The 21198-nt window shown below is 27.2% G+C and overlaps 1 protein-coding gene across 1 annotated transcript; it reads right to left on the minus strand.

Annotated features, from left to right (window-relative positions):
- Positions 1 to 1381: 1381 nt before the first annotated feature.
- LOC107448376 (ubiquitin conjugating enzyme vih) lies at positions 1382 to 20757 on the minus strand. The gene is made up of 5 exons (XM_016063544.4): positions 20263 to 20757; positions 15356 to 15383; positions 12809 to 12895; positions 9076 to 9280; positions 1382 to 2114 (listed from the first exon to the last, which is right to left on the minus strand). Exons 1-5 carry the CDS (start codon positions 20370 to 20372, stop codon positions 1993 to 1995), a joined length of 552 nt encoding a protein of 183 aa, XP_015919030.1. The 5' UTR covers positions 20373 to 20757; the 3' UTR covers positions 1382 to 1992.
- Between the last annotated feature and the right edge of the window lie 441 nt (positions 20758 to 21198).

The following is a 21198-nucleotide window of genomic DNA, read 5'->3' on the forward strand; positions in this document are numbered from 1 at the left end:
AAACCGAAAGTGGTATTTCTTATTACAAAATAATCCAGTAATATCACCTTATCAAGTAACGTTTTGTAAAAAAAATATTGGAAAATTTTGTGAAAAACATATTGAAAACAGTTTGTAAGTTAACTATTTTAAAATTATTACTGTAAAGCAAATTTGTTATATTTACTTTTATGAACTTTACACAAAATTATTTCCAGCCAAACCTGTTATTAGGAATTAACTTTACATAATCTTACCAAACAATCTGGCAAAAAACATTAATTTTAAAACAACCAAAACTTAAATATAATTAAAAAAAAAACAGTATAGTAAATTAAGTTGCAATGTTAACTGAATAAAATGATTATTAAAATCTAAGGATCTTTTAATTGAGTAGATTTAAATTTTTACGTAGCAATCTGCTTATCCTTAAGAAAGAAAAATAATAGCGTAACAATCTAAAACTTTAAAAAAAAAACTTACATTGCAACAAAACAAATGATAAATAGTTACCAAATATTTAACTTTCTTGTTAGAAGCAGGTCATGCATTCTTATTTAATACTCAGGAAAAAAAAAATTAAAGAATTTCAGAAAATTGCTGAATTAGATAAAACGCAATTTTATATATTTTTATTTACAATTATTTAACATTCATAAATTATGATTTTCTGAATCAAAATTTTTGACAGTAATTGTAAAATCATGGGGGGGGGGGAAAAGGTTTAACGTCAAAAGGATTAAAGAACACACTAGATTGATCACTCGAAATTTTATATGTACTTTTATTTATAATTACTTCATGTTTATAAGTTATGTAAGCTAATAATTATTTTCGAAGCTAAAAGTTGGGGTTTTGACAATTATTAAAGGCCATATCAAAAAGAGTGACTTGACAGTTATAAATTTCAGATATCAAACTTTCCAGCCCTGAGTAGAACCCACTTCTAATAAATCAGATGGGTTTTATCCAAAATTCTGACAAAAATATAAGAAAAGGAAGGTTTAAAAAAATTTAAGTTATAAGAATCTCTAGAAACCTTTAACAAAATATAGAAACAAGAAATTTTTAAACAAAATTATTTTTGAGGATGAGAATAATTAAACCAAAATTGGTGAGCTGCAATGGCAGAAGTTAAGGAAGATTTTCCTTGGTGTCAGTCTAAATGGGGCAAATTTTAAATCTACAAAATTGAATCAATGTTTCTATTTTGTAGAAAAAGAGCTATTTAACACTTGTCTAAAGGGGGAAAGGAAAAATCAAATATATGTGTGTGTGTGTGTATAAAATGAAGGTATTTTGGCTTGAATAATTGGATTTTTGCTTAACTATTAACATTTTACGTATAATTCCAAGTGAATACAAAGGTTAAATAAAGTGAGAGTAAATAAAGAGACCTATAAAAACAATTAGCACATTTTAATTTTCTTTTAATATCTGAGTACAATGATTTACGAGTAATCTTTAAAAAATGATATATGGAAAGCAAATAAATATTATGCACTGATTACTGACCAAAAGACAAAGGAAACGCCATGCTATTTCAAACCAAAACATATTTCTTATAAAAAAAAATTAAGTATTTTACAAGAATGCATTTATAAATGAAAAAAATATATATACTGATGATTGTAACATAAAATTAAAAAATTTCAAAATTTTTATGTCTATTAAAAACTTTCAAATTAATAGAAAATGTAAAAGCAAACTACTTTAAATACAATTATTTTTCTTAGCAAATTTCATCATATAGCAATCCTGTAAACTATTTATATAAAAAATTATGGCAAACAAAATATAAAATCAAAAAGAAAAATAATTATTTCAGAATCATTTCATATTGACCTACTAATGTACTATAAAATTTGCATGGTTTTATATACTTTTATGTACATGAATTTTTACACACAACACATTTTTAAAACCATAAAAACAATGTCATAAATTAATATTTAATAAGAGACAAAATATACAAATGCAAATAACCTTGCTAAAGGATGAAATTACTTAAATTTACATCTTTTGTTTATGCCGTACATCATGTTCATATTTTTCATGCAGAATAAGTTTATATGTTGTTTGGTCTTTCCACATTTGTGCAGCTTGCGAGTTTAAGGGACTGTCAACATTAGGTTCTGAAATACATAAAACATTTAGATACACAACATAAGTTTTTAAGTATGTAAAATATAACACATAATAAGCAATAGCATTATACAACTTCAAGAGTGAAATGTACAATTAATAAAAAGCTTAAGTATAGTTTTATGACATAAGAGTAGTTAATGATGAGAGTAAGAAAGGAAAGTGGGGAAGGAAAAAGTACCCATTTAAAAAAAAAATCCTCATCACCAACATTTTTACGACAAAAAATAAACAAATAAAAATAAATAAAATGTTGTGAAAAGGTTAGTGTTTTAATTATTTATGTTAAATATCACATCTTTAGGGGAGATTCTGCAACAGAAATTTAAAATTATTAAATTGTACAGATATGTAAGATATAAAAATAGTACTGATATTTTTAAAAAATGCAATGATTTCTTTAAAAGGATAAAATGGATTTCATTGATATCTCCATCAGGATTTAATGAAGTGTCAGCTCAAAGCAGCGAGAAAGGATTTAAAACTTCTTTTTAAGAAAAAAATTTGCAGATCCTTTTGTCCACGGATTGGCAAAAACTTTGTTTTATTCTGGATTGCAGGACAGTCAGCGAGAAGATTACTACTGCATCCTTGTTAGCTACAGCTGTTTATGCAATCTTATTCTTTCATCAGTTTGGCATAATTTCTTGCTGTTTTTGCAACAATTTGAAAAATTTTTGTTTATGTACTAAAATGTTTGCTTTTTTAGAAAAAAAATTGTCGCAAAAATATTTTTGATAGCTAATTTTTTCTAAAGCATAATTTATTAAAATTATTTTGCAAGAGAAAAAAAAAATTTTAAACTTGTATTCATAATCGAAGGAATTCTGCCAGCAGAATTTGTTTTTTTTTTCGAAATTGATTTCTGTCTTCAGAATGGAAGACTGGTACCCATGGTCCTGTTTTCTATTTTAAGTGAAATACTAATCATGTTAATACTTTACAGCTTATTGTTCAAAAGTTTATAAGTAAATTTATGCCATAAAATTTTAATTAAATATTTATGAAAATCAAGGCATCTTGTGATTTATTAGCATAAACATCGTAAAGAGCAATATAAAACAGCATAAAAGTTTTCAAAACTTAATTTTTTTTCTAAATAAAATGGTTAATTTGAGCATCATGACGCAAACTAATAAATATAATTCTTAATATTAATTTTAGGAAAAAAGAGGCAAAGAAAGTTTTTATAATGCTTTAGATTTATATTTGAGCTTATTTAGTTCAAAATACAAAGTCTTCATAAAGCAAATGAAATTTTATTCAGATTATTTATTCAGTTCATACTTTTGTTAACAGTATTATCTTATTCAGATTCCAATTTATAGTATCTGTGAAACATTTTTAAATAAATTATTAATAATTATGTATATTTAATTTGTTTTTAATACTCAGGCTTTGAAATGGATCAAAGAAAATATCAGAACAATTTAAGAAAAATCAAGTCATTTTTGAGAACAGTGTATGTATACAGAGTTAGAAATTAAGAAAATTTTGTGGATTAGTTATTTCATTTAGTCAGTAAATTAAAAATTTTAATCACTTAAAGGTAAAAAGATCTTATTAGCAAAATCTAGAAATTAAATTATTTACCATGCATGTTTAATATAATTTTTCACCAGTGAAGAATACAATTAAACCTTTAAAGCAAAAATTAAGATATTGGATTTTAAAATTGCGCGAATATGATTCGTGACATTTGATTTCAAAAACATGAATACAGAAATTGTGGTATTGGATTTTCAAATAGCATGAATACGAATTAATGGTCACAGACCAACACACTTATTATGTATGAATATGAAATGCGATATTGGATTTCAGAAACAGGAATACACAAATTGTGTATTGGATTATCAAATCACATGAATACAAATAAGTGGTGACAAACCAACAGACTAGTTCTAGTGGTTATAAACCAACAGACTATCATAAATTTTGAATTCCAATATACTGAGAAACTTTTAAAAAAGGCAAAAGTATGATTTGCTATACTTAGGTGTATTAAAAGCAACTTTTACCATACAAATGATAAATATAGTATTAATTTCTGAATCAATTTTGCTTATTATAAAAAGTTTTAACAGTTTTCAGAATAATTTTATAAATCAGGGATGAGATTAGCCAAAAAGCTGAATTTGCATGATAGTAAATTTTACGCAAGCGCAACCCTTTAATAACAAATTCCAGACAGTTTAAGGTAATAAATAACGTGTTGACATACAAATGTGTACTAATCTATTATTATATAAATGATTACATTGATACTTAGCATTTAGTGAAAATAAAAATTACCAATTGAAAAAATAAAGCTGGAAATTATATTTTTCCTCAGTTCACATAAGAGACAATTATTACTTGAAAAACTACCTGGTTTAGCAAATTAAAACTACTGAGAATATACATTAATATTTCATTTCTTTTAATAAATACTGTTATGTAATTAATAGCAAATATATCAGTAATATTACTTTTTAAATTATATTGGGAAAAAAAAACTTTAACAATGGACCGAATCATTATGTTCATATTATAGTCTAATCTAACTAGAGCCCTCTGAAACAAATCAATAATAGTGAAGTAGAAATATGTAGTAACTCCTTAATATAAAAAAATTGCTATTTCAGTTTGAAAAATTGCATGACAATCAGCAACTGTTTAGTTAATTGTTTCTTATTTGATAAGAATTTTGCATTTTATAGCATAAATAAAATTTTGATGATGAGTTAATTAACTCTTTTTCCAAAAAAAAATTTATTAAATCCCCTTTTAAGTGATTGCTTTTGTTTGCTATATCTTTTATGTTTGCTATATTTAGTCGTTAGTCCACCTTCAAACATCTTGAGACAAATCATATTTTTTTCTTCTTTGCAAGCACAGAATGTAAGTTTTGAATATATTCCCTNTTAAAAAAAAAAATTTATTAAATCCCCTTTTAAGTGATTGCTTTTGTTTGCTATATCTTTTATATTTGCTATATTTAGTCGTTAGTCCACCTTCAAACATCTTGTGACAAATCATATTTTTTTCTTCTTTGCAAGCACAGAATGTAAGTTTTGAATATATTCCCTTCCAGTTTCTCTGATGTTGTAACACTTACATATACTAATAGTCGTTGTTAGAAAAACAGTCACCTTTATAGTAACTAATTTTTAAAAAAATTTCTTACAAGAATCGCGATAGTTGATCTTAAAATTTTGTGAATATGAATAACAATTATGGATTTTGAAATCGAATGAATATGAAACTAGATATACAATTTTGAAAATGAGGAAATACAAACTGGGATATAGAATTTTCAAAACGTGTAAATACAAATCATGATTCATAATTTTTTAGATCGCGTAAATACGAATCATGATGCGTAATTTTTAGATTGCATAAATAATTTTGCATAATTTTGCAAATACAATGCATAATTTTTAGAATGCGTGAATGCGAATCTCAATGCCTTATTTTAAAATCGCATATAAATACGAAAATCAATGTTTGATATTATAAACCGCATGAGCAAATCAAGACATTGAATTTTAAACTTGCGTGAATACGAATCGCTACATAGGCTTTTGAAAAGGTGTAAATATGAATCACAATATCTGATTTTCAAATCTCGTAAATAAGAATCACAACGTACAATATTCAAATCGCGCGAGTAAGAATCGCAACACGCAAGTATGAAAAGTTATGTTTGATATTTAAATCGCGTGAATATGAATCGAGATATTAGGAGATTCCAGGCTTGGGGCCTCTAAAAGGATTGTCAGAAGCAGCGTCGTTTGAGCTACGAAAATCGGATCTATTTGGAGGGCGGGTAAAAAATTCAGAAAATCTTATCTGCTGCGTGTAACAGAGGAGGAAATAGCTCAAATAAGTAAAAATGAGAAAGGATTGGTAGCTATGTAGTTTGGATTTTCTGTTTCTCTTTGAAAATTGGTGAATTTTCTGAAAAAGTGGAATACTTATAAAAAAAGGTGAAATTTTTAGAAAATCTGAAGTTTTGATAAAAATGCGGAAATCCGCTAAAAAGCGGAAAAATCTCATCCCTGATAAATACTAAACACAGAATAGTTTCAAATCAATACATGAAAACTTTTTATATTACTGTTGCGTAAAATAAATAACCAGTATCAATTAGTAATTACACCTTATACTATTGTATTTAATTATAATTTTAGCAAATTTTATTTGTAATTTAAATTTGTAAAGGAGTCCTAGATTCCCTTAATACAATAATTGTAAATAATCTTGAAATGAAAACACAGTAAATATGAACACTTTTGTACAAAAGTATTTTTAATGATTGTCTGGTTGGTTGAAATTATCAACTTTAAACTCACATGAAAGAGAAATTAAAAATCCTCCATTTAGTGAATCATTGTTATAAAACAAAAATTACATTAAATGTTATTATAACCACTAATTAAAACAATGAAGAATAAATTATCAATTAAAAAATAAGAACAAAAACAAGTCCTTCTATAGGTCATTGAAAATTTATTATTTTAAATTATTTACTAATTTATTTGCAAAACTGAAATAGTAATGAAATAGCATAAATTTAGGATGAACTACTATGTAGATGAAAAAAAGTTCAACATTTAATAACTAACTCATAATTTGAACAATAACTATTTATGATACACATAAACACATTGTAGTGAAATGTACACATAACAAGTAACAGCAAAATAGAAAGTAAGTAGCAATAAAAGGTAAGTAACAATTAAATGTAAATGCAATAAATGTTATATTACTGACCAATTCATATAATTTTGATGCCTACCCAAAGTATTTCCTTGTTTATCAAAAAACATTTTAGAAATAGAAGAAAAATCAATCCCAATAAAAATGAAAAAATTAAAGATATCAATTTTAGTTAACATTCAAATAACAGTGTTCCATTGTCCATCAAAAAACAATTTTAGAAGTAAAAAAAGAAACTAACAGAAGAAATTCTGAATCAACCTTAGTTAACTTAGTTTTATGAAAAAGGTGGCTCAAGATTGACACTCTACTGCAGAGGTCGCCAAAGTGGTCTGTATAGACCCCCAGGGGTCTATTCAGCAAAAGCGGGGGTCGATTCGAATCGGAAGTGTCGATTGGGGGTTGGGGAAAAAACAACTCTTAATATGCAAATCACACATACGTAATTTGTGTGATTTGCGTATTAAGAACTGTTGTATGTAAAATTTGTGAATTTTTTTGTAATTGACTTAATATCAGTTTCTTTATAAAACAAAAATTACTAAACATATATTTATTCGAGTGAAGCAAGCTGGTTTATAAGTCATATGCCTATGTGCGCTTGTCCAAATGTCACATGTGACTAGTATTGATGTTAAAAACGCAAATATCATATGCAGTTTCAGCTATCTTTGTAAACTGTGAACAGTGTTGAATATTTGCAGTGTCATTATTGAAACTTTTACAGTTTTTGATAATTAGTCATTGTTTTGATAAAACCATTCGTTTAGTTTAGATATCAATTTTAATTATCAATACATGTAAAAAAGAAGGTAAGCATTAATAATATGGATTAGTACAGCCCGAGACAAAACTGCAAGATGAGCTTGCTGAATTATTACCGGATCTTCAAGCAAAGACGCTTTTTAAAAATTTAACAATAAGCAAATTTTGGACAAATATAAATACAGTAGAGAACCATTTATCCGGTATCCAGGGAAACCAGAAAACCGGGGAAAATTTTGCTCGAATTTCCTGCCATTTTAAACTAGAATGAAAAAAGCGGAAATTGGACTCATCCTTGAAGTTGAGTAGAGGAAAATGTAAGGAAGGGGAAGATTTTTTTCCCCGTTTACACAGAGAAACGTCATTTCCTCCGTGACCTTGAAGGCAGGCAAGGGACGAATGTTTTATTTTTTCCTTTAGGCCGTCAATCAAACTCAAGGGTGTGGCATGCTGATTTCGTTTTCGCATGCATATCAGTGAACAGAAAAAGAAAAGAGAAAAATATATTTATTTGACATCGTCTAATAAAAATAAAATCTTTTTCTTTTGAATAAATTCTTATTCTTTGGAAGTGCGGTATCAATTACAAGTTTTACTTGGTGTGGAATCACATCTGCTGTAATTAAAAATCTTGTTTTTATCAACAAAAAAATAAAATAAAAGGAGAATTGTTTATTATTTTAATCATAGGATTATTTTATGAAGCAGATTGCAGTTTTGTTTTTCTGATTCCACTACGTTNAAGCCGGTTTCAGCCACGTAAATTCAATCTTAACTAAGTACGGAAATAAATTAAATGTGGAGATTTTGAACCCAATATAGTGAACCTTGCAAAAATATACCAGACACACCCATCTCATTGATTAAGAAGCAATAAATCTGCAGTGGCTTTACTTATTATTTCTACTTACTTATAATTACTCATTATTTAATTAATATTAAGGTATTCAAATTTCAACATTAATATATTTTTCATAAAACTATTGTTACAATGTACTATTACTTTAATAAATGTTTAAAATCATAAAATAAATGTACAAACACAGCATCTAATAGTTTTATTTTAATTAACAGAAAATTACTTTTATGGAGGTCGATGGAGATTTCAAAAAATTATATAGGGATCGATTAAAAAAGTTTGGCGACCCATGCTCTACTGCATACTTTATATAATTAATATTATATTAGAGGTTTAAATTTTACAATAACGTAAGTTAGAAATAAGATTTTACATTCCGAAATATATTTCAAATAACTTACTAAACATTTATAATTTTATTTAAAAAATCAGGCAAAATATCTTTCAATTTTCAATCAAAATCAAATATACCCGGATATTTAACTTACTCAATAATATTATGATATGCTTAATTTTTTTAGTAATAAGATACTATTTTATAAAGATAAAGAAACATTTTTCCGATTAACTTTAATGAGAAAGCAATTAAAAAAATGAATATAGAAATAAACATGGATACATACCACCCAATAGAGACTGAAGAGACAGCAAAATTGTCCTTACATCATACAATGCGGTCCACTTTTCTTTTAATATGTCAAGACAAATATTTCCTTGCTCATCAACATTTGGATGAAAACAAGGTGTTGTGAAGCGAACACTAGGTGCACTAAATGGATAGTTATTTGGAAATTCTAGCTTCAATTTATAAGTCAAACTCTCATAAACCTAAAAAAAAATTCACTTCATAATTTGCTCAGATTCAAACATGACAAAACACATTTTCAATAGCTAAAGCATTAAACAGACATAGCACTAATGACTAACAGGCACAAATGCAGTAGCCAATTCATCAGCATTTTCAGACACTAATCAATTAGCACACAAAAAATTTTAATAAAAAAGATTTTAAAAAAATACTGAACTCAGAAAAACTACTGAAAAATTGTAGGTCTGATTAAAGGAAAAAATTAAAATGACCAGTTTTTTTTTTTTGTGAGGGTTTTTCTTATTTTATAATCAATGACAAGTTTAACAAAAGACCACTTTGGTAAAAAACTTAAGAGCTAATTTATGAGGCGAATTTGATGCTGATATGAGTGATTTTTTTTTCTCCAAAACTTTAGGAAAGCTACGAACGTGCTAATGTGAGAGGAAACTGACAAGACAGATTTACAATAAAATTATAGACATCAAAAGTCAATATTAGTTATAGATGTTGATCTGAAATACAGTGCAGGATTTTTATAATGGAAACCTTGAAATGTGAGGCTTTGCATGTAATTGAATTTTATGTTAAAGAATATTTGACATATCTTTTAACTCACCTACAAACATGACAATATTAGTTGAAAAAAATCAACCTAAAAAATTCTTTAAAATAATTTTTGGAAAAAAACAGGGTTGCTTTGTTACTCAAGCAGAAGATAAAATTCCTTGACTTTTCCAGACATATTTTTAAAAAATACCAGTCTAATATTGCAGTATGTACTGACAGTACAGTGGTCAAAATATACAGTGAACCACACAAAAAAATTAGTATATTGTATATATTCAATTTTAATTAAAAAATATATATATAGCACCACAATACAGCGGGAAAAAAACGGTAGTAAAGAAATATAGATAATTTAAATCAATTGAGCAGATATACTAAATTATTCAATTCTTAATAAGAGTAGAAAAATAACAAAAATGCCAAATAAACTTAGAATTAAAAATTTAAAGAGGAAATTAAAAAAATGCTTACAATTAAAAAAAAATATATGTATTCTGCTGAGGTCGGTGTTGGTTGAAGGTGGTGTTTGGAGCAGACCATTTTAAGGAGGGTTGAAAAGTGTTACACCCAGGTAAAATGAAAAATCATTGGTCATTGTGAGTTAATTCAAATCTCCAAAATGAAAAGACACATTTCATTCAGACAGCATTCTTTATTTTGGCAAGACAAATTTTATCCAGGCATCATTTTATAATTTTGCACATTGGCAATGCCAATTGTTACGTTGCAGAAGATATATAAGCTGGCAGGAGGACATATCTACCACGTGGGTCCACGTCCTACCTGTGTGCTCCAAGGAGAAGATATCGAATTTGAGTAAGCATCATAAAGTTGCCAAAAAAATGTAGGAAAATTCAAGATGAATGATAATTAAAAGATATTTGAGAATTAATCAAAATGATAAGAATGAATACGAGATCTGCAATCTGGGAGCACACAGGGGGAGAGAAAAAAACGCAAAAAGGAAAAGTATCAACCTTCGCAGAGAGTTCTACGGGGAATACTGGTCTATCTCCAAAAGATACCGTTCCCCTCTTCAGCAGTGAGAATCTCCAAAAGTCAACACGCTAAGCCTTAGAAATCTTGCAAAGGCCAAAGACAACCAAGAGGGCACTTCAGTTGGAGACAGTCCAGTAGGCGATTGGAACAACAAACATTGTGATGATCACATCACATTATGTATTTATAATTGTCTAAATTCTTGTAGGTAGATCATTTTAATTTTATCTTAACATTAATAACAGTCATAAAAGTCACTCAAAGTCAGTCATAGCTCCACGTTGTAAAATTATGTATTCTTATGCTTACTAACAATGTTCTCAATGTCAAATGTTATTTTTATTGTTTGAAATCTGACAAAAAAGAAACTAAGTATATAATATAACAAAATGTGTCAAATGCAATAAAAAAATTTTCAAATAATCAAGTAATTATAGACCCTTAGTGCATTTCAGAAAGACTAATTACAGGAATGGTAATTATAAAAACAATTTTGGCCGGATAGATGAAAAACTAATCTCTTTAAGCTATCCATATTTTATAAAAGTTATCACATTTTGAACAAATTAAAAATTTTATTTGCTTGAAATTTCTTAGAAAAAAATCAGTGAATAGTAATTACATTCTATAAAGTTACCCACAGGTTTAAGGTGAAATTATACTTATCGACCCAAAAGAAGTAGTACTGAAATGTATAGAAAAGTCCTTCACAACATGGAAATATTTTATCCAATTGAAGTCTAGTGTATTTTATTGGCACTTTTTGTGCTTCGGACAATAATTACACAAAAGTTACAGACACATACAAAATGGTATGTAGAAGAAATATGCAAATTATTCTACTAACACTGATTATACAGAATCAGATTAAGTGATTATCAGAAATTGTATGGATTTATCTCTAACACCTCATAATATAGTACATTACTTAAGAAGTTCAAAAATATGTATTAGGGACACAGGCAGTAATAACATTTTACCTATATTTTTATTTAAAAAAATATATAATTTTAATATACAAAATGTGTCTGGTGTATATATATATTTACTCCTTGTGAAATTAAATAAACTAATTAATATTAAATAACGGAAATTAAGGTTACTCCCATCAAATAATGGAAATGAAAAAAATAATGATTACTCTCATTAAATAATGGAAATAAATATTTTAATGAGAAATCTTGCTTAAGGTAATAAGAGTTAACGAATGGACAAAATAAACCATATCTGTTGTATTATTATTGGGATTTAAAAAAAATCTTGTGGTAACCTGTAGTAAAAATATCATCGACAACCAAGTGTGAATTTACAAAGAAATCCTCGCAAATAGAGTTAATCAAAAAGCTATTAAAAAAAGATTAGATCATAATGTTGTATAATCCAGATTTTAAAAACCCATGTGGAAATCCATAGAAGGAATGATTAAAAAAAATCAAAATATTGCATTGTCTTACAATGGAACTGGCACTAAACACATTTCCATTGTAGTGCTCACTTGTTGAAGACCACAAATCTAGACCTGCCCCTGAATCTATTTTTGGTAAAAATAGTAAAATCATTAGTTAACAAGCTGTCAAGACCAATTTTGATAACAGAGGTGAAACTATTTTCAGAAAAGATGAGAGAATTAGAACAGGTTTTGACTTGGATCAACTAGAAGTATCAAAACGTTGACTCAAATTTGAAATGCACTTTTTCTTGTTTCCATAGCAGCAGACAACCCCAAACTCTAATACAAAAATTTCTATCATTAGATAGTTTTCTTCAATTATTCATTACCTTACAACAAAAACATACCTTTTTCTTCTTACTCACAAAAGAAAGAAGATGCATTTCTGTTCTAAACATGATTATCAAAGAATGTAACAACGCCCCATAAGGTTTTCTAACAGAATAATGTGCGAAAGTAAAAATAAAATGTTCAAAAGAAAATTATAGAGATACTTAAAATTAGAAATAAAAGAATGTTGAAATCTTACTGTTCCTTGAGGTCCATTGATAGTTCCAATCCAATTGAATAGATTTTCATCTGAAGGAAAAGCTGAAATACCTTTATCTCCACACATCTGTAAACATAAGATATTTAAGCAAATGGCTTGATTGTGATATTGACATTGTGGTTAAAATCAGTATGAATACAAACAAAAAATGTCCATTTTACATTAGCATACTTACAACTTTAAAAAACTGGAATTAATTGAATATCAGCAAAATCTTTACATGAAAAATTTAATGAAGCATATTAGAGTAAACTGAAAATATTTAGCATTTCTATTTCAATTTTAAAAACAATATCTTTTTATTACTTCAGAATGTCAGTAATGTTTTTGGACATAAAATCTTTTATAGTACAATATTTTAAGTTTTAACAGACGGCAAAGTAAGATTTACCAAATTTTCTTTAAAATAGATAATAAATCGCAAAGCGTGATATTTTAAATATGATTCACTATGCCAAATTTTTAAATAGTGTGTATACAAATAGCGATGTTACACATAAATCAAATTACATGAAATGTGAAGCAAGCCTAGAAGATCAAGTAAACTTAATGTCACAAAGTATGACTTGCAAATTGAAATGCAACGTATGTTTCATAAATCAAAAGATGAATAGCAATGATACAGTTCGAAAAATGAGCAAAGTAACAAGTCGTAAATTGTGACGAGAGCCACATAAACTACTTTAATGCAAATCGTGTTACATAATTCTTTGATTACTGTAATGCAAAACACAATTCACAATTTGGTAATCATTTTTACGCAAAAATCAATGCATAATCCGGTCAGTAATCGTTGCAATGCAAAATGTGATTCAAAAAGTAACTTAAATTAGAATTGCTTTGTGTGATTGAAAAATCACTTTGATGAAAATCGCAAGCAATTCTAAAATCCCTTTTAAGCTAGTTGTGATGCGTAATTATTAAATCTTTCTAACATAAATCCCTAAGTGTGATTCCTGAATCACTTGAATGAGAAATGTGATGCACGATTTAGAAAACACTTAAATGCATACCACTTCGAATGATTCAGGAATCATTTTAATGCAAACCCCAATCAGTGATTTACAAAAAACTTTGTGATTCGTAACGCTGTTTCATGCGAATCATGATATTTGAGTCATAATACACAAGAACTTAATCTTACCTATTAGCAGTGAAAATTAAATGTAAAAATCTGAACATAAACTATAGAAAAATCAAATGAAGTTAAATTATACTTAAAATTTGAAGAAACGTTGCATATTGAGAGGTAACTAAAACAGGTACAAAAACTAAAGTTATTTGCTAGAGATTCCGATTTTCTAAGCATGGAGGTGAACGATAATCAGGCAAAGAAAAACGTAGGAAGGAAAAATTATGTATTCCCCTTTAAGAATTTACTTTAGAATTAATTACTTTAGATTTAATTAAGAATCTTTTTGAAAATTGAGTTAGTGCAAATTACTTAATTATTTCATATTTGACAGCTTATTAAATTGCATATATATCAGAAATTATCAGATTTTACAGTTTTGGAAAAATATGGGAATTTTGGCAAGCCCCTTCTCTCTCTGCGAATTGGAATAAAATTGTCACACATTAGCAAATAAAATGAAAAGTTTCAAAAACTGCATGCTTCAAAATTAGTTTACATTACATGTGGTTAAAACAAGCCCAATACTAGACATGGTTTTGTTCAATATTTTCTTTTCACTATTGGTTTCCCTACTTTTTTGCAATCCAATCACAGGAAAGAGGTAAGTAAGGTTTTTTTTTTTTTTTTTTTCTAAATTTAAATCAGACTTCGAAACTCCCATTTGCTTACCTTGAATTATTCTTCAGTAAATAAAATGGCGAAAGGAGGAGTGATCTATCAATTTGCTTGAAGTTTCCTTTTGTTTCATGCTCTCTTTGAAGGAAAGTTTATTATTACTATTTTGAAAATCAGCCCAAGAAAAACAAATTTTTCAAGGACTTTCCGAGACCCTGATTTTTTCAAACAAAATTCAAGGCCATTCAAATATCGTGTGAACCCTCAATTACCAATTAATTTCATTTCTTAGGATTTTGATGACTATTCTGGTAACATTTCAAGAATTTGCCAATTTTAAACAAAATATCAATTAATAGGTATTTAGCATATTCTAAATACACATTTAAATAAAACAATTTAATTACAATAAAAAACAGGATTTAAATTTTAAAACTAATTAGATTTAAATTTAAAATTTCCAAATTCTTTTTGAAACAAAATATTGATTACAACAACCCTAATCCCTAAATCACTTACAATATCCTCATTTGTTCAATTATTTTTCAGTAAAGCTCTAGAATATTTCACTATAAGCATGTGCTTAATCAAAAGAAATGTTTGGTTATTAAAATGCTCACTTTCATTTTGCAGGATTTCATTTCGATTTAATAGATAAGTAAAATTATAAATGAGATCTACAAGTAATAAGTTTTTACTTTCACAATACTCTATCATTTAAATAAATTAAAAACTAATCAATGGGGTAATACATCTAAAATATAAAAATAGCTTACCATCAGAGTCATCAATTCTTTCTGCAACCTATTAAACAAATAAATTTTATTAAAAGCAGAATAGAAATGAATGTATCAATAATTACATAAAAATACTACACTAAAGCTAACTAACTAAAATTTTACCTTAAAAAACTTGATTGAATGTAATTACTGTCCGCCTAATTTTCATCTAATAAATTCAGAGTAAAACATTCTTGATTTGTACAAAATGTAATTTTTATTTGACAATGGATGGTTGACTGAATGTAAACTAAAATCTGAAGAAATTTGGAAAACTTCCGGTGTATCCCACCATTTATGTTATGCTTATGAGGCGATGCGTGAACAAGCTTAATATTCTCAGAAGTTTTATTATTGTGATTTGAGTTTGAATTTTGACGTAGTTTTACTATTCATAAGAGCTTTCTATAATTTATAAATTCTAACAGGTTGTGAGCCTAAAACAAATCTAAGAAAATTAATAAATTATTCACATCATAAATTAAGTGTAAGTTTTGCCATGTTTTAAGTGTCATCCCTTATTTGGCTAAACTTGTGCAAAATTGAGCTGTTTGTTCTTTATTGGATAGCATCGTAGTAAGCCAGTGGAGTCTTCCTAGAACATCTGTTGTTTGCGTTGTGAAAGTTAAATTGAAAGAATGTGTTATATTCAGGGTATCTGCTACATTTTAGATTTTCAAATCCCTGACTTTTCATGGCTTTCTTTTCCATGACTAATTCCAAGAATTTTTCATGACTTAACAAAGTTACTATTTTCTCTGACAAAAAAACAATAAATTTAAAAAAGCATTATAATAACATTAATTGAATGATAGGTAACCAAAACTGTCAGTCTGCATCTTCTTATTTATACTTCTGATTTTTCTGTTCTCATTTCGGAATTAAAAAAATTTGCCGATGACTGGCTTGCTTCAGTTTGAATTTAACATTGATAAAATAAAAATAAATATTAATAAAAATTCTGAAATCACAGAAGTTTAAAAGATAATTCACNTTATACTTCTGATTTTTCTGTTCTCATTTCGGAATTAAAAAAATTTGCCAATGACTGGCTTGCTTCAGTTTGAATTTTAAATTGATAAAATAAAAATAATAAATATTAATAAAAATTCTGAAATCACAGAAGTTTAAAAGATAATTCACTCTGGAAATGTTTTTTCTTTCATTTTTAAAAAGAACACATTAATATTTAAAGAACATGATAAAAACATTTTATTTTTTAATAAAATATGACCGAGTGGGGATTTTGTAATAAATTTAGAACACCATAAAATTGGAGGGGGTTGAATTCCATTTTAAAAATTAGATTTTACGGCGACCTACATCCATGACTTTCCATGATTTTTTTAAAATATAGTTAAAATCATGACAAATTTTGTTCAATACCGAAATTCATGACTTTCCAGGTGCGCAGATACCCTGTAAATTAATAACACTACAAGTGTTATATTGGTTGGTGCTTTTTTTTCAAACTTAGGCCTAAAAAACAGCCAGAAGTAGAATAACCCGGTGAGATAATTAAGAATATTCCTATGAATATATTTAACTTTGTGAAGTAAAACTGAATAGCTAAAAAATAAATTTCAAAACATAAATTGACAATTTTTTTTTTTTTTAAATTTTGAATTGGGAGTTTACTTGGCACTTTTGTGTTTTCTTTTTACTCTTATTAAGCTCTGCATAATTTAGAATATTTGTACTATTTTAACCTTTTACACTCCACTGACACCTATGCAGTGACATCAGGTCACCACTTTGAAAATTTTGTATCTAATTATTTTGTTACATTTAATGATTATAAAAAATTATATAGTAATATTCTGGGGTAATTGTGAGTCCAACTTAAAAATCTTGAAAATTTCTTGAGAAAAATCATTAATGACCCATTTCAAAAAATTTATATCTTTATAAATTTAAATCATGGCTATTTTCAAAACATGAGATTCTAAATAAATAATATGCAGCATTATTTGAATGAATTTTTTTTTAAGCTTAAATTTATCTCAAATCACATTTATTATTCTACCAAAAAAATATTTACAAATGAAAGTTTCCTAGCATAAATTTCAGTTCTAATATTTTTAACTAAAATATACAAGAATTTTTATATGTAAATGTGATTGATGATTTCTTGATCTTGAATTCCCGGAAACTTGCAAATCACGGTCAGCGAAAAATCCGGACTTTTTCCGGAGTACAATCACCCCTGATGTTGTTGTTGTTCATTTACGTCGTACTAGAGCTGCACAATGGACTATTGGCGACGGTCTGGGAAACATCCCTGAGGATAAAAAGATATGCCATCGCAATTTTGATCCTCCGCAGAAGGGATGGTACCCCCGCTTCGGTAGCCCGACGACCTGCACGAGAAGTCGAGCACTTTACGGTAGAACAGTTTACAATCACCCCTGAATATTAACTTTAAATCTACATTTTAAATAAATTAGTGCATACAATATTTTAAATATTTTGAAGTACTCAGAATTCATAAAGTTAAATTATAATTTTCACAACATTAATACCTAAATTTTGAAATTTTTTGTTAATTTATAATTTAAAAAATTATAAGCAAAATTATTTGGTTACATTCATTAAAAAAATATCCTTTTGTATTACAGAAATTTTCAATTTCAGTTTTAATTACATTTAATTTTAGAATAATTACATATATATATATATAGGTGATAAAAAGATGATAAAGAAAAATCTTTTACCCAAGTAAAAAGTTAGCTAACATTTTACTGAGCTGTTTCATTAAAAGGTTTTTTGATTGCATTTTGGTTAGTTAAAAGATGGCAGATTTCTGCTCATTTCTAAACCATCAACAATTTAGATGATATAGAAATTATATTTTAAAATGTAAAACAAACTTTCTCTATAATGTTTTCAAATTATTAACACGGAAATGGATAATATATCATGAAATATATTTAAAAATTGATATTCTTCCAGTTTAGTGTCCAGGATACAAAAATTCATTTTAAAAAAACAAACACAAGTTATGGTTTTAAATTGTGTTCACTTACAAAATATGGTCTTTCCTAAGGTAAAAAATATAAGAGATAAAAAGATGTTTTTACAATGATAAAATAAAAATTCTTATAAAATTCTCAATATTTCTTCAAAATTCTAGATATTTTTTTAAAAAATATTAAATTTTCCAATAGAATATTAATCAATATTGTTTTATTTACTTATTAATTACTGATTCAAATTTTAAAAAAAATCTTGTGTACTTTTAAACATTTTCAGAGAAGGGACAGTAATTACATTTTTTCCATGCTACCACAATTTTTAAACTACATTAATTTCTTTTCAAATGAGTTTTTATTTTTAAAATTTTTTCATTGTTGGTCATTGATTTGTAGATTTAAATGTATGGTCTTAATGTAAAAATTATCAACATTAATTATGAGATGAATTTTTCTTACTTGGATTAGGAAAAAGTTAACGTTATGAGAAAAAGAGAGTAATCCCTTAGAATAAAAAAGAGCAGGGTGCTTCTTCACGGAAGAGGGCACCTCACAGAGTTTTGAAAAAGCCCTCACTTACCATCATTAAAATGTATCAAATTGTGTAATATTAAGTTGTGTAATACTAACTGAATTTAACCAGCAATTTTTAAATAACTCTTATATTATTTTATGAGCATATTTCACAAACTAATTCTCACTCAGTACCAGAATAACAGAAAAATTCGAAGTTTTGGAAAATTAAAGACAAGCTCTGTATATAATTTTCTCAAAAAAAGTAAACTAAAAGGAAAAAGGATGAATTGATAAACAGCGCTTTTATGTATACATACAGTGGATCATCGTTTATACGACGATCACTTATACGGCGTTTACATTTATACGACGTTTTAGTGTGGTCCCAAATCATTCCTATTCATTTTAATGTAAAAATATATCGTTTATACGACGCACAGAATCGGTTATACGTCGATTTTTAGATTTTGTTCTTTATTTAATTTTTTATTTTTTCTTGTGTATTTTAAAAAAAGGCGGAATTTGCCAACATGAATGATGCAGAAAAGGGTGTCAACAAGAATGCTTGGATGACGACCGTAATTTTTACTAGATGACTGAAAAAACTAGACAATNATATATATATATATATATATATATATATATATATATATATATATATATATATATATATATATATATATATATATATATATATATATATATATATATATATATATATATATATATATATATATATATATATATATATATATATATATATATATATATATATATATATATATATATATATATATATATATATATATATATATATATATATATATATATATATATATATATATATATATATATATATATATATATATATATATATATATATATAAAGGGTGTTCTATAATGTATGTTCTTATTACATATTTTTATTCATCAAAAAATAAAAGGAAAAAAAAAACATTTGATTTTCTTTAAGTTGGTATCTGTTCTTCATTTAAAGATTGTATCCTTTAATGTGCATAGATTTTATACTTCATTCTTAGCAAGGATTCTAAAAGCATACATTACGGATCATCACAAACATTTGATTATATGAAAATCTCAAAGTTAAATTTATAATTCTAGGAAAATTCTTTGCAGAAAAATATCCAAAATCGGTTGGAGAGCAAATGGGCAAACAATAACTTAATTTAAATATATTTTTCATCTAGCTTTCCACTTACTCTAAGAGACTTGCGTTTCAAGGGAGAAAAAAAAATTAGCTCTATAAACCAGCAAAAAAATTATACACTTGCTAACTAGAAATTAATTTTATTTTCAACTACAGGTGTTAGCTTCAAAAATAAATTAGCATTCAGCAAATAAACATTAACCACATCCATCAAAAATGCAAACGTTTGAATTAATATATTATCTTACCTCTTTTTAACAGAATGACAGCTGGAATCTGATTTATTGTTTTCAGAAGATTTCTTAGACATTTCAACTAAGGAATTAGTAATGCGGGGGTCAACGTTTTGTGAAGCCATAATTTTTTAAAAACACTTGTAACTAACAAAATTTTTTTTAAATTTAAAAAACCGCATGCAATACTTCGCAGCCACAGGTTTCTTAATAGTACAGCTTACTCGTCATTGGACAAGCCCTCTTCTAAAATTTTTCAAATTATGATGCCAAAACTCATTACAAAATACCAGCGAAAATATAAATAGTAGTACAAGGGTTACAAGGGGCTTAAGATGACACAGCGCAAGTTAGTTGAGGCAATCGAGTTATTTCCGCTTCACGTCACAATCACGAATCAGCTTTGGATATTCAATTAAATTTTGGTTGATAGTACAAGAAGTTGGTAAATGTGAAAAAAGGGCCATGTGATTTACGTGAGTCCGATCACCGTTGAGAGAAAAAGACTGCATGCGATTCTTTGCCTTTCACTGGCAAGTTGTGGCATATCTACCACTACCATTACAAAACATCAATTCACTGGTATATAAGACAAGCTAATTTGATTCAATCATGAGGTACCTTTTGATAGATGAAGTTTGGCATTGTCGTTAACTCTACCCCCACATTGGTGACCCGGACGTGATATGATCACGCCTATCTTGACAGTAGCGCCCACTTCGATCTAGTAATGCCTACTTCGATGGATGGTCCACATTGAACAGTTGACTTGCTACTTGTGACTGCAACATTATCCTCCTCCTCAAGCTATTGCTACTCAGTCTCGTTTCGATCATACACAACCTCAGCCTGCATACACTCGACTGCTAAAGGTAGCACAGGAGCGACTACGAACGTAAAGTTAATTCACCTCTCACATTCAACACTCAAAAAAAATAACCGGTCACCTTA

Source organism: Parasteatoda tepidariorum, chromosome X1, assembly GCF_043381705.1.
Source record: "Parasteatoda tepidariorum isolate YZ-2023 chromosome X1, CAS_Ptep_4.0, whole genome shotgun sequence".
NCBI classification, from domain to species: Eukaryota; Metazoa; Arthropoda; class Arachnida; order Araneae; family Theridiidae; genus Parasteatoda; species Parasteatoda tepidariorum.